Source organism: Mobula birostris, chromosome 3 (genome assembly GCF_030028105.1).
Source record: "Mobula birostris isolate sMobBir1 chromosome 3, sMobBir1.hap1, whole genome shotgun sequence".
NCBI lineage: Eukaryota > Metazoa > Chordata > Chondrichthyes > Myliobatiformes > Myliobatidae > Mobula > Mobula birostris.
Window position 1 is genome coordinate 219,594,178 of NC_092372.1, and position 15,606 is coordinate 219,609,783.

General features: G+C 42.8%; 1 protein-coding gene and 1 long non-coding RNA gene across 4 annotated transcripts in view; one reads left to right on the plus strand and one right to left on the minus strand.

Annotated features, from left to right (window-relative positions):
* The window catches only part of ccdc13 (coiled-coil domain containing 13), a 75,813-nt gene that overhangs the window by 38,551 nt on the left and 21,656 nt on the right, over nucleotides 1-15,606 (plus strand). For 2 of the 3 annotated variants that reach the window (XR_011885521.1, XM_072254173.1), the window contains 2 exons: nucleotides 1,174-1,257; nucleotides 3,265-3,384. Coding sequence is in view for 2 of the 3 variants with exons in the window: in XM_072254173.1 (XP_072110274.1) it covers nucleotides 1,174-1,257; nucleotides 3,265-3,384 (204 nt within the window). In the remaining variant the exon portion in view is untranslated. The remainder of the gene's footprint in view (nucleotides 1-1,173; nucleotides 1,258-3,264; nucleotides 3,385-15,606) is intronic. The other variant, XM_072254174.1, reaches the window with a different exon arrangement.
* The window catches only part of LOC140195583 (uncharacterized), a 125,777-nt gene that overhangs the window by 17,016 nt on the left and 93,155 nt on the right, over nucleotides 1-15,606 (minus strand). The gene's annotated exons all lie outside the window — the stretch shown is intronic.

Here is a 15,606-nt window from a genome sequence, read left to right on the forward strand (position 1 = left end):
TTCTGATGTTTGAACAACAACTGAACCTCTTGACCATGTCTGTGTGCTTTTATGCTTTAAGTTCCTATAACATGATTGGCTTATTAGATATTTGAACTAACGAGCAGATGTACTTGTGTATCAAATAAAGTGGCCCCTGAGTGTTTATGGCCATGACGTCTCTACTTCCTTTTAGTTCCTTTCAGCTTACCTCACTGAAATCTATCAGTATACTCCTCTATCCTAGTCTTTTTCATGTTCTTGTTCAACCTCTGCTTAAGTGCATCTAAATGCTTTGCTGTAACTATTCCCTACAGCAGTGAGTTCCAGTTTCTCCACTCTTTGATCAGGATCATTATTGCATGTTACTAAGCCTCTGAGCTACTCTTGTAACCACAGAATTTATGTGGCAGGTTATCTGAATTTCTAATCAATGGTTATCCTCTGAAATATTGATGGTGGGGAGACTCAGAAATGGTAATGCAATTGAATATCAAAGACAAGTTGTTATATTCTGCCTTGTGGAAGATCTCACATCCAGGAACTTTTGTGCTCTTGATTTATCTCTTCCACAGAATAATAACTAGCTTTTTTCCCAGAATCAGGTTTATTATCACCGGCATGTGTTGTGAAATTTGTTAACTTAGCAGCAGCAGTTCATCCAATACATAATATAGAAGAAAGATTAAAAATAAGAGAAAATAGAGCAGTGGGCTAAGCACACACCCCCAAGGTATACCAGTGTTGATATCAGCGAGGAGGAGATGCTATCACCAATCTGCACAGATTGTGGTCTTCCAGTTAGGAAGTCAAGGATCCAATTGCAGAGGGAGGTACAGAGGCCCAGGTTCTGTAACTTCTCAATCAGGATTGTGCGAATGATGGTATTAAATGCTGAGTTGTAGTCCTGACATAGGTGTTTGATTTTCTATGCTTCATCAGATCTCCCAAGTGAATTTCCTGGTGATTCCCTCATACTGATGGCATGGAGATTCTTCTTCACGTCAGTATTTTCAAGACCTCTTTTAGATTAGCTCAAACCTTCCCAATAGCAAGGAGTCCAGTTGGCCATTCACTTTTCTATTATCATCCTTGTAAACTTTCCCATGCTTCCACATCCTTCTGACAAACATCATATTTTTGGACTTACTGTTTACCCGGAACTTAACTTATTATCTTCCTGATCTGAAACAGCTCGGTATCCAAAATGGGTCATACCTTGATTGAATCAGCTGGCACACAGCTTTGCTCCGGAAGTGCTACAGGAAGGACAGCCAGGTTTGTTCACGTTTGTTTAAAAGTGTTGTTTTTTGAATATATAGGTCTGAAATTTCAAGCTTGTTACTGTACAAGTGTTAGCTCCAGCAAAAAGTGAAACGGCAGAATACTTAGATTTTTTTTGGATCAGCAGTCACTTCACTATAAAAAAAAATAGAGCATAAGCAGGAAGGGTATTGAAGACAACGCTGCGCAGAGACGCAGCAACTTCTCCAGCTCTCAATAATGGTGCTGGTTTTAAATTCCTAGTGTTTCAAAGTTTTTACAATCATTTGCAAGTTGGATTGTGTTCATCTGCAATCTACAAGCCATGAGACTCAGGGACGTGGGCTATCAAGGCATGTTACATATGCCTTGTGCTGTGTGACTGTTGATACTGTGTATTGCACCTTGGTCCTGAAGGAACAGTTTGGTTTGTATTCATGTGTATTGTTGAATAACAATTATACTTGGACTTGTTCTGCTTTACACTTGTGTACAATTGAATGACAATAAACAATCTTGAATCTTGATACAGTGGGTTCCAGTTAATTGGACACATTGGGACCAGTACATTTTGACCAATTAACCGGCTGTCCCAATTAGCCGAAGTTTCATGGAAATAGTTAAAAAGGTATAAAATTATGCATTTAAATGAAATACAGAACAAATTAGAACACTACTAATATTACTAGTGGTTGACCATCATTATCGACGATAACAGGAAATCTGTGCGGGACAAGACGTTGCACTGGGGGCCGTTCCACTCTTGACCGCGGAAGACCGGGTCTAGTGGTACAAATAGATGTCACATCTGGGGTCTTCCTTGGTTCTTTTATTGAAGTGGATGACCCATGACTACTTTGGTGCCTCATCATGCCCTTCGCTCTCCACGGAGCATTGCAGAACTGCCTTCCTTGCCTTTGGATCTCATTGTAAATCTCAAATACCCAGTCTGCCGAAACAGACTTTGCATGCTAGAACAGGCATGTCCCTATCTCACCAGGGTATGAGACCCGCTGGTTACCCTCACCTGATTTAGCCCGCCTGTCGAACCGGTGTACTGGGGTGTGGCCACTGTTGCATGCAAACAGCTACTTGGAGCCAAAGGTGAGGGCTGAGTGTCTGTTGGGGACCAAAGGTAACATTGAAGATGATCGTTGATACCTTCAAATTCTTTGTAGTTCCTAACTTGTTGGGAGTAGTGAAAGACCCACAGGAAAATGAATCTCAGGGCAGTATATGGTGACATGTATGTACCTTGATAATAAATTTAATTTGCACTTTGAACTTTGGTGTGAGTCCAGAGACTCCTGTACCTCCGTCGTGATGGCAGCAGTGAGAAGAGAGTGTGGCTTGAATGGTGGGGGTCCCTGATGATGGATGTTCGTTTTCTGCGACAACGCTCTGTGTAGATGTGCTCAATGATGGGGAGGAAAAGGAATTACCCATGCATCTGTGGGGAAAAAGGAATTGTCGACATCTTCAGACTGAAACCTGGCATGAATTTCTTCTGCCACATAAAATCTTGACCTGCTGAGTTCCTCCAGCACTTGCTTTGGATTTCTAGCATCTGCAGAATTTTTTGTGCTTGTGAGTTTCTACTGTTCTTTGACCACATTCTTACCAAGACTATATCACAACCACATCGTCCTCCTCAGGACTTCCCTTCACTGTTTTTGCGTCCCATGAAAACCAAAACATCGACAATTCCTTTCCCACCACAGCTGCTGCTTGACCGGCTGCGTTCCTCCAGCAGATTGTTTGTTGCTATATACTGTCCTCACAGTGACTTCTGTACTGTATTAATAACAGAATTAAATTGCAGATATAGAAGACTGGAGATTCCAATAAGTCTTCTATGTTCCCAGTTTAATTCTGTTATTAGGTCAGTTCAATTCTCCAGTTTGTTTTACTGTACTATTAGGTGGAAAGGAACAAAAAGAAGATGTATAAATTTAAATAACACAGAATGAATTTAAGAGGAATGAAATGCCTCTATTTTAATATCTTACTTTTCTTCCACAGTGTGAATGGGATCGATGTGAAAGTTCTACAGTTACAGTGCACAGAGTTCAAGGCTCTTTACCAAGCTGCAGAGGTAGAAAGGGACAAACTAGCAGAACTAGTTACCATCCTGCAGAAGAGGTAAGAATAAGACCATGAAAGTGCCAAGCAATGACCATCTCCTTGACATTCAGTAGTTTTACCAGTCCCTCATATCAACATCCTGGAGATGGAGATCACCATTGACCAGAAGGTTATAAGATCATATAACCATATAACAATTACAGCACGGAAACAGGCCATCTCAGCCTTTTTACTCCGTGCCGAACACTTACTCCCACCTAGTCCCACCGACCTGCACTCAGCCCATAACCCTCCATTCCTTTTCTGTCCATATACCTATCCAATTTTACTTTAAATGGCAATATCGAACCAGCCTCCACCACTTCTACTAGAAGCTCGTTCCACACAGCCACCACTCTCTGAGTAAAGAAGTTCCCCCTTGTGCTACCTCGAAACTTTTGCCCTTTAACTCTCAACTCATGTCCTCTTGTGTGAATATCCCCTACTCTCAATGGAAAAAGCCTATCCACGTCAACTCTATCTATCCCCCCTCATAATTTTAAACACCTCTATCAAAGTCCCCCCTCAACCTTCTATGTTCCAAAGAATAAAGACCTAACTTGTTCAACCTTTCTCTGTAACTTAGGTGCTGAAATAAGAGCAAATTAGGCCATTCAGCCCATCGAGTCTTCTCCACCAATCCAGCATGTCTGATTTATTATCCCTCTCAACCCCACTCTCCTGCTTTCTTACTGTAATCTTTGATGTCCTTACTAATCAAGAATCTATCATCCTTTGCTTTAAATATACCCTATTACTCGTACTCCACAGCCATCTGTGGTAGTGAATTCCACAGATTCACCACCCTCTGGCTAAAGAAATTCCTCTTCATCTTTGTTCTAAAGGAACACCCTTGTATTCTTAGGCTGGACCTTCTGGTCCTGGACTCCACCAAGAGAGGAATAATGGAACAACAATAGTACTCGCCAGTCCTCTGGGACTTCGCCCTTGATTAGAGAGGACACAATAATATTGGTCAAGGCCCCAGCAATCTCTTGCCTCTCTCAATAACCTGGGCATATCCCATCAGGCCCTGGGGACTTATCCACCTTAATGCTCTTTACCTTGAAATGCCCTAGCATATTAGTTAACAGAAAATTAACTGAATCAGTACATTAGTACTGCAGGTGCAAGAGCAGGTCAGAGGTTGGTTAACCTGCGCTATTGACTTACCTCCTGGCTCTCCTAAGACTTTCTATCATCTACAAGTCAGAACTGCAGTGAAATATTCCAGAAAAGAACTCAGGAAGTGAATTAGGAAAGCCAGGAGAGACCATGAAAAGTCCTCGGCAAGTAGGATTAAAGAGAACCCCAAGGCATCAAGAGCAAGAGGATAACCAGGGAGAGGATAGAACAACTAAAGGATAAAAGGGGGAACATTTGCTTGGATGTGGACGATGTGGGTGAGATCATTAATGAGTACTTTACATCAGTATTTACCAAGGAGAGGATGTGGAGGATACAGAGATCAGTGTCGAGTGTATTGATATACAGGTTTCCCCCGCTATTCTAAGGTAGAGCATTCCTACGAAATGGTTCGTAAGCTGGAATGTCATAAAGTGAATAAGCAATTACCATTTATTAATATGGGAAAAATTTTTGAGCGTTCCCGGACCCAAAAAATAACCTACAAAATCATGCCAAATAACACATAAAACCTAAAATAACAGTAACATATAGTAAAAGCAGGAATGATATGATAAATACACAGCCTATATAAAGTCGAAATACTTTTCTACAGCACTGTCTAGCGCAGTGAAAATCTCACGGCAGAAATACGGTGTAAGCGCTCTTGGCAGAAACACTCTCTCCAGTAACCTTTAAGCTATGAAGCTGCCAAATCGTACCAAATAACACATAAAAATACACATAAAATAGAAATAGTGTATGTACAGTGTAGTTTCACTTATCAGAATCTTCAGTTCCGCTGGGAACTTTTCGACACCTTCAGTATCAGCCGAAGCACTCTCTCCGGTAAACGTTAAACTGTGAAGCTGCCCTCGCCTCAGAAACTGATCAAACCACCCATGACTATCTTTAAATTCCACTTTCGCAACACTTTTATCACCATCGTCCAGTGCTTTCCGTTTCAGCTTATTAAAAAGACTGACTGATTTCTCCTTAAGTATAAGAAAAATTAACGGAACACCACGCTTTGTACACCCATCAATCCACTCAAGCAATAGACTTTCCATTTTATCCATTATTGGATGCCGACTAAGAGAGACCACTTTGCTACGAACAGAACCAACAGTAACATCGGCAGCTTTCAAAATTCTTTCTCTCTGCGTATAAACAGTGCGAATGGTGGACGCAGGCAAGTTCAACGCGTGGACAATGTCCTTACTTCGTTCACCACCATCGAAACGCTTAATTATGTCTACTTTTACGCTAAGTGTAACACCCTTACTAGCACTTTTAGGCTTTTCTGATACCTTACAACTCATCTTGCTAACAGATGCACAAAATAAATCAGGATAAAGCACGGACTAAAGCAACACACATCAAAGTTGCTGGTGAACGCAGCAGGCCAGGCAGCATCTGTAGGAAGAGGTACAGTCGACGTTTCAGGCCGAGACCCTTCGTCAGGACTAACTGAAGGAAGAGGATGCTGCCTGGCCTGCTGCATTCACCAGCAACTTTGATGTGTGTTGCTTGAATTTCCAGCATCTGCAGAATTCCTGTTGTTTACGGGATAAAGCATGTATTTAAGCAATGGCGGCTAGAATGCAGTTCCGGGGGAGGAGCTTGGCTGTTCGGGCACTCGCTGTCTTTTTTTTGTAACAGTGAAAACACCTTCTGTTAGCGAAAACAGGTAACTAACGTAGGTCTTTCGTAACAGCGAGGTGTCGTAAAGCGAACGTTCGGAAAACGGGACCCACCTGTACTAGGGCATTTCAGGGTAAAAGAGGAGATAGTGTTGGGTCTGTTAAAGAGCATTAAGGTGGATAAGTCTCCGGGGCCTGATGGGATATGCCCAGGTTATTGAGAGAGGCAAGAGAAGAGATTGCTGGGGCCTTGGCCAATATTTTTGTGTCACCTCTAGCCAAGGGTGAAGTCCTTATGAACTGACGAGTTGCTATTAAAACACAGAAACACAGAAAACCTACAGCACAGTACAGGCCCTTCGGCCCACAAAGTTGTGCCGAACATGTCTCTACCTTAGAAATTACTAGGTTTACCCATAGCACTCTGTTTTTCTAAGCTCCGTGTACCTATCCAAAAGTCTCTTAAAAGACCCTATCGTATCCGCCTCCACCACCGTTGCCGGCAGCCCATTCCATGCACTCACCACTCTCTGCGTAAAAAAAACTTACCCCTGACATCTCCTCTGTACCTACTCCCCAGCACCTTAAACCTGTGTCCTCTTGTGGCAGGCATTTCAGCCCTGGGAAACTCTCCACTGAGAGAGTTAAATGCACAAAGTTCCTGTGAGTTCACATCATGGATTACCTCACCTAGTCCCTTAATATCACCTCCCTGAATAAGAAGGCACAGCAACACCTCCATTTCTTAAGGAAATTGAGGCAAGCAAGCCCCCACACCCCATCTTTACTGAATTTTATAAGAGCACCATTGAGACTGTCTGATAAGCGGCATATCCATCTAGTATGGGAGCAGCCGAGCATCAGACTGGAAGACCCCACAAATAACTGTGAAAACACCTGAGAGGATCATAGGGTCTCCCTACCATCCACCGGGAACACTTATCAGGAGTGGTGTGTACGTAGGGCCTTCAGTATTATCAAGGATCTCACCCATCCATACAGCATTCCAGAGACGCTGATGCATAAAAATACTTAATGAATACTTTGCTTCAGTATTCACTATGGAAAAGGATCTTGGCGATTGTAGGGATATCTTACAGCGCCCTGAAAAGCTTGAGCTTAAGGAAGAGGATGTGCTGGAGCTTTTGGAAAGCAGCAAGTTGGATAAGTCACCAGGCCCGTACGAGATGTACTCCAGGCTACTGTGGGAGGCGAGGGAGGAGATTGCTGAGCTCCTGTGATGATCTTTGAATCATCAATGGGAACGGGAGAGGTTCTGGAGGATTGGTGGGTTGCGGATGCTGTTCCCTTATTCAAGAATGGGAGTAGAGATAGCCCAGGAAATTATAGACCAGTGAGTCTTACTTCAGAGGTTGGTAAGATGATGGAGAAGATCCTGAGAGGCAGGATTTGTGAACATTTGCAAATATAATTAGGAATAGTCAGCATGGCTTTGTCAAAGGCAGGTTGTGCCTTACGAGCCTGATTCAATTTTTTAAGGATGTGACTAAACACATTGATGGAGGTACAGTAGTAGATGTAGTGTATATGGATTTCAGCAAGATATTTGACAAGGTACCCCATGCAAGGCTTATTGAGAAAGTAAGGAGGCATGGGATCCAGAACTGACCTGCCCACAGAAGGCAAAGAGTGGTTGTAGACAGGTCATATTCTGCATGGAGGTCGGTGACCAGTGATGTGCCTCAGGGATCTGTTCTGGGACTGCTATTCTTTGTGATTTTTATAAAGACCAGGATGAATAAGTGGAGGAATGGTTTAGTAAATTTGCTGATGACTCAAGGGTTGGGGGTGTTGTGGATAGTGCAGAGGGCTGTCAGAGGTTACAGCGGGACATTGATAGGATGCAAAACTGGGCTGAGAAGTGGCAGATGGAGTTCAACCCAGATAAGTGTGAGGTGGTTCATTTTGGTAGGTCAAATATGATGGCTGAATATATTATTAGTATATTCAGTGTGGAGGATCAGAGGGATCTTGGGGTCCAAGTCTATAGGACACTCAAAGTTGCTGCGCAGGTTGACTCTGTGGTTAAGAAGGCGTACGGTGCATTGGCCTTCATCAAACGTGCGATTGAGTTTACAAGCCAAGAGGTAATGTTGCAGCTATATAGGACCCTGGTCAGACCTCACTTGGAGAACTGTGCTCAGTTCTGCTCACCTCACTACAGGAAGGGTGTGAAAACCATGGAAAGGGTGCAGAGGAAATTTACAGGGATGTTGCATGGATTGGGGAGCATGCCTTATGAGAATAGGTTGAGTGAACTCAGCCTTCTCTTCTTGAAGCGACGGAGGATGAGAGGTGACCTGATAGAGGTGTATAAGATGATGAGAGGCATTGATCATGTGGATAATCATTGTCTTTTCCCAGGGCTGAAATGGCTAGCATGAGAGGGCACAGTTTTAAGGTGCTTGGAAGTAGGTACAGAGGAGATATCAGGGGTAAGTTTTTTTACGCAGAGAGTGGTGAGTGCATGGAATGGACTGCCGGTGGCAGTGGTGGAGGTAGAAACAATAGGGTCTTTTAAGAGACTCCTGGATAGGTTAATGGAGCTTAGAAGAATAGAGGACTATGGGTAACCCTAGGTAATTTCTAAAGTAAGGACATGTTCGGCACAGCTTTGTGGGCTGAAGCGACTGTATTGTGCTGTAGGTTTTCTATGTTTCTAAAACAAGAATGGTCAGGGTGGGAAACAGTTTCTTCCCTCAGGCCTGAGGCTTCTGAGCTCCCTGGGGCATTGCATTCGCAGTGTCAGTGTAATTTAAGCACTTTACTTTGTTTACTTGAGGGTTGTGCTGTATGTTTTATGAGGATAGGTTGAGCAAGCTAGGGCTTTTCTGTTTGGAGTGGAGGAGGATAAGCAGTGACTTGATAGAGGTGTCCAAGGACATAGATACAGTGGACAGTCAGGGACACTTGCTCACGACAGGATGGCTAATACCAGTGGGGATAATTTTAAGATGTTTGGAGAGAAGTAGAGGGGGGGATGTCAGGGGTAAGTTTTTTTTACACTGGGAGTGGTGGGTGCATGGAGCATGCTGCCAGAGTTGGTGGTAAAGGCATATACACTAGAGTTAGTTAAGAGACTCTTAGAAAGGCATACGGATGAAGGAAAAACGGAGGGTTATGTAGGAGCAAAGGGCTTGATTGATGTTAGGGTCGCTTAAAGGGTCAGGCCAACATCATGGGCCAAAAGGCCTGTATTGTGCTGTACTGTTCTGTGATATATGGTAGCATTGCATTCACCCATGAAAATGGAAAATGGAGAACATAGATCAATACAGTACAAGAACAGGCCCTTCAGCCCACAATGTTGTCCCAAACCAATTAATAATTAAATGGCCAACTAAACTGCCTACACAGTATCCATATCCTTCCATTTTTTTCACATTCACATGCCTATCTAAACATCTCTTAAAAGTTCCTAGTGTATCTACCTCTACCCTAAGCAGTGCATTCCAGGCATTCACCACTCTGTGTAAAAATACTTGCCCCTTACATCTCCTTTAAAATTACCTCCATCACCTTAAATGCATGCCCTCTGGTATTAGACATTTCAACCCTGGGAAAAGATACTGTCTGTCTACTCTATCTATGCCTCTCATTATCTTATAAGCCTCCATCAGGTTCACCCTCAGCCTCCACCTATCCAAAGAACATAACCCAAGTTTGTCCAGCCTCTTGTTGTAGCACATGACCTCATGACCTCTAATCCAGGTAGCATCATGGGAAACCTCTTCTGCACCCTCTTCAAAGTCTTGACATCCTTCCTATAATGAGGCGACCAGAACTGTATTCTGTACGCCAGAGGCAGCCTAATTAGAGTTTATAAATCTGCAACATAACTTCCTGACTTTTGATTAATAAAGGCGAGCATGGCATATGCCTTCTTAACCACCCTATCAAACTGTGTAGCTACGTTCAGGGAGCTAAGAACTTGGACTCCAAGATCCCTCTACTTATCAACACTGTTAAGGGTCTTTCCCTTAACAGTGTACTGTCAATTTATATTTGACGTACCACAGTGCAACACTTCACATTTATCCAGGTTAAACTCAGTTTGTCATTTCTCCGCCCATATCTGCGACTGATCTAAACCATTCTGTGTTCTTTGCCAGTCTTCTATTCTATCCACAACACCACTAATCTTTGTACCATTTGTATACTTACCAACCCACACATCTACATTTTCATCCAGGTCATTTATATACATCACTAACAGCAGTGGTCCCAGTACAGATCCCTGCAGAACACTACAAATCAAAGACCTCCAGATAAGTCCCTTCAAATCACTACCCTGTCTTCTATGGGCCAGCCAATTCTGAATCCAAACAGTCAATTTACCATGGAATTAATTTTCTGGATGAGCCTCCCATGTAGTAAGGCATCTTGTCAAATGCCTTCCAAAAAATCCCTGTGGACAATATCCACAGCTCTATTTTCATCAATCACCCTTGTCACCTCGTCCAGAAGCTCAGTCAAGTTAGTAAGACAGATCTTGCCCTGTACAAAGCTATGCTGGCTGTCCTCCCTAATTAGGCTAAGGTTTTCCAAATGCTGATAAATCTTATCCCTGTGAATTCTCTCCAGTAACTTACCTACCACTGATGCGAGACTCACCCCACTACAGTTTCCTGGATTATCCCTTGTTCCCTGCTTGATAGTTACATGGAGCTTAGAAAAATAGAGGGCTAGGGGTAACCATAGCTAATTTCTAAGGTAAGGATATGTTCAGCACAGCTTTGTGGGCCGAAGGGCCTGCATTGTGCTGTAGATTTTCTATGTTTCTATGTCTATGTTCTAATAGAACAACATTAGTTAACAATGCAGGTCCACAATCCCTTATCCAAAATCCTTGGGGCCAGCTGCATTACGGAATTCAGAATTTTTCGGATTTCAGACCCCCCCCCCCCCTCACCGATACCAAAAAACACGTATGCTCAAGTCCCTTATTTAACCTGTCTCAGTGTGGTGGACTTTAGGATCCGGCGGCACACCAAACCTACGCACATCCTCCCGTATACTTTAAATCATCTCTAGATTACTTATCATACCGAATACAATGTAAATGCTATGTAAATAGTTGTTAAACTGTATTGTTTAGGGAATAATGACAAGAAAAAAATTTTACTTCCAACAAAAACATTCAATAAAACATAAAAATATACAGCTTCAAATGAACCGAAGCAAGCACATGGTAAATGACTTATTGGAATGATTGTAGAATGTCACTGTCACTATAAAACTTCAGTAACTTTTCTTTCTGTTTATTTAAATCATATACAGTGGTAGTTCCGACACTATTTTCTTCAGTCAGACACCGCACAGACACACCACGATCAAGCTTCTGCAATAACTCCACTTTCTGTGTTATTGATAATGATAGATACTTCCTTCTCTTTTTCTCATTGTTATTCAAAGGGGTATCTGCAGCTCTTTTTGACATTTTTACAGTGAAATTAAACACAAAGTCAACAGTGAACACAAAATATCAGTGAACAGCAAGTGCACGTGTAACTAGTAGGAGCGCTGAGCCACAACTGACGTCTGGCGGCCTCTGCTAGTGCTGCCATGTCACACCTGAGTGAGGACAGCTGTTGGCAAAAAAAAAAACTTCGGTTTTCGGAGCTTTTTGGATTTCAGAATTTCGGATAAAGGAATGTACACCTGTATTGGCTCAGGGACAGGAATGGTTACTTCCAAGTGCCAGTTTTTAGATGTTTCAGAAAGGACAGGGAGGGAGGCAAAAGAGGTGGGGGTGTGGCACTGTTGATCAGAGATAGTGTCATGGCTGCAGAAAAGGTGGATGTCATGGAAGGATTGTCTACGGAGTCTCTGTGGGTGGACGTTAGGAACAGGAAGGGGTCAATAACTTTACTGGGTGTTTTTTATAGATACCCAATAGTAACAGGGATGTCGAGGAGCAGATAGGGAAACAGATCCTGGAAAGGTGTAATAATAACAGAGTTGTCATGATAGGAGATTTTAATTTCCCAAATATCAATTGGCATCTCCCTAGAGCAAGGGGTTTAAATGGGGTGGAGTTTATTCGGTGTGTTCAGGAAGGTTTCTTGACACAATATGTAGGTGAGCCTACAAGAGGAGAGACTGTACTTGATTTGGTATTGGGAAATGAACCTGGTCAGGTGTCAGGTCTCTCAGTGGGAGAGCATTTTGGAGATAGTGATCATAATTCTATCTCCTTTACAAACAGCATTGGAGAGAGATAGGAACAGACAAGTTAGAAAAGCATTTAATTGGAGTAAGGGGAATTTTGAGGCTATCAGGCAGAAAATTGGAAGCTTAAATTGGGAACAGACGTTCTCAGGGAAAAGTACAGAAGAAATGTGGCAAATGTTAAGGGGATATTTGTGTGGAGTTCTGCATAGGTATGTTACAATGAGACAGGGAAGTTATGGTAGGGTACAGGAACCATGGTGTACAAAGGCTGTAATACACCTAGTCAAGAAGAAGCTTATGAAAGGTTCAGAGAGTTAGGTAATGTTAGAGATCTAGAAGATTATAAGGCTAATAGGAAGGAGTTTAAAAAGGAAATTAGGAGAGCCAGAAGAAGCCATGAGAAGGCTTAGGCGGGCAGGATTAAGGAAAACCCCAAGGCATTCTACAAGTATGTGAAGAACAAGAGGATAAGACGTGAAAGAATAGGACCTATCAAATGTGACAGTGGGAATGTGTGTATGGAACCAGAGGAAATAGCAGGGGTACTTAATAAATACTTTACTTCAGTATTCACTATGGAAAAGGATCTTGGTGATTGTAGTGCTGACTTGCAGCAGACTGAAAAGCTTGAGCATGTAGATATTAAGAAAGAGGATGTGCTGGAGCTTTTGGAAAGCATCAGGTTGGATAAGTCACTGGGACCGGATGAGATGTACCCCAGGCTACTGTGGGAGGTGAGGGAGGAGATTGCTGAGCCTCTGGTGATGATCTTTGAATCATCAATGGACACGGGAGAGGTTCTGGAGGATTGGAGGGTTGCAGATGTTGTTCCTTTATTCAAGAAAGGGAGTAGAGATAATAGACAATAAGTGCAGGAGTAGGCCATTCGGCCCTTCGAGCCAGCACGGCCATTCACTGTGATCATGGCTGATCATCCACAATCAGTATCCAGTTCCTGCCTTATCCCCATAACCTTTGATTCCGCTATCTTTAAGAGCTCTATCCATCTCTTTCTTGAAAGCATCCAGAGACTTGGCCTCCACAGCCTTCTGGGACAGAGCATTCCATACATTCACCATGCTCTGGGTGAAAAAGTTTTTCCTCAACTCCATTCTAAGTTGCCTACCCCTTATTCTTAAACTGTGGCCTCTGGTTCTGGACTCACCCATCAGTGGGAACATGCTTCCTGCCTCCAGCGTGTCCAATCCCTTAATAATCTTATATGTTTCAATAAGATCCCCTCTCAGCCTTCTAAATTCCAGAGTATACAAGCCCAGTCTTTCCAATCTTTCGACATATGACAGTCCCACCATCCCAGGAATTAACCTTGTGAACCGACGCTGCACTCCCTCAATAGCAAGAATGTCCTTCCTCAAATTTGGAGATCAAAACTGCACACAGTACTCCAGGTGTGGTCTCACCAGGGCCCTGTACAGCTGCAGGAGGACCTCTTTGCTCTTATACTCAATTCCCCTTGTTATGAAGGCCAGCATGCCATTAGCTTTCTTCACTGCCTGCTATACCTCCATGCTTGCTTTTAGTGACTGATGTACAAGAACACCTAGATCTCATTGTACTTCCCCCTTTTCCTAATTTGACTCCATTTAGATAATAATCTGCCTTCCTGTTCAGGCCAGGAAATTATAGACCAGTGAGTCTTTCTTCAGTGGTTGGTAAGTTGATGGAGAAGATCCTGAGAGGCAGGATTTATGAACATTTGGAGAGGTATAATATGATTAGGAATAATCAGCATGACTTTGTCAAGGGCAGGTCATGCCTTACAAGCCCGACTGAATTTTTTTGAGGATGTGACTAAACACATTGATGAAGGAAGAGCAGTAGATGTAGATTATATGGATTTCAGCAAGGCATTTGATAAAGTACCCCATGCAGGGCTTATTGAGAAAGTAAGGAGGCATGGGATCCAAGGGGACATTGTTTTGTGGATCCAGAAGGGGGATAGTTCATCTACACCTTCCTGAAGTCCACAATGATTTCCTTGCCCTTCTCCATGTTCAGACTTGGGTTGCTCTTCTCACACTAGTCCACTTCCTCGCTGTACTCAGTCTCATCATTGTTGTTGATTAGGCCAACCTCTGGTGTATCATCCACAAACTTGATAGCACAGTTGAAGCTGAATCCTACGACACAGTCATGTGAACAGCAGTAGCCGGAGCACGCGGCCATGAGGAGCGCCATTGCTCAGTGTAATGGGACTGAAGGCATTGCTACCCACACAGACTGACAGTGGCCTTTCCATTAAGTGCAGGGTCCAGTTGCAGAGGGAGGGTTGAGTCCCAGTGAGGACAGTTTCCCCACCTTTTTCTGGGGTATGGTGCTAAATGCCGAACTAAAGTCTATAACTGCAGCCTGGCATATGAAACCCCATTTTCCAGGTGGGACAAGAACCCAGAAACCCTTCACGTGATTAAAAACAGAAACTGCTGAAAATACTCTGCAGGTCAGGCAGGATCTGTAGAGGGTGAAACTTTGTGCAAACTTTCTCTTTCCCTTTCATTTAAGTTGAATTTGTTAATATATTACTATAACTAGTAAGGCATTGAGTACTGACCCCAGGGAATTGAAGAGATGTCATCAACATAATCATTATCCCTCTCCACAGTGACATGACCTACTAAGTTTTCTCAGCATTTTCATTTTTTATTATAATTCCTTGGTTTATCCCATTTTTTTAAAAATAGGTACATTAAGGGTCCTCTGGTCTCTTAGTACAACATAAAACACAGAACAGTATAGCATAGGAACAGGTCCTTTGCTCCTTGATGCCAGAGCCAAACACAATGCTGAGTTAAACTACATCTATTTTTGTCTCCACATAATCGAAATCACTCCATTCCCTGCATGTTCATGTGTATATATCTAACAGCCTCTGAAATGTCATTTCTGCTTTGATCAATACCCCTGGCAGCCTGTTCCAGGCACCCACCACTCATTGTGTGGAGAAAACAAAGACTGTCCCACACATTCCTTTAAACTTTCTCCCTTGATATCTCTATCCTAGGAAATAGATTCTGTCTACATTAGCTATGTCAGATTCTCACTGTCTACCCTATCTGTGCTGTAGACAGAGCAGCTTAAAAAATTGCTCCCTCACTTCCTTTAAATATCAGGCATTTATTTCGACTGGAGCTGGCAGTTTACCTAATTTCAAACATGCTAAACAGATAATACTTCCTCTGTTACAGTCATTTTCTCAACCAACATCTCACATTCCAGACCTCTTTCTACTAATAAGGTCCCTCATGGTAGGTTGACT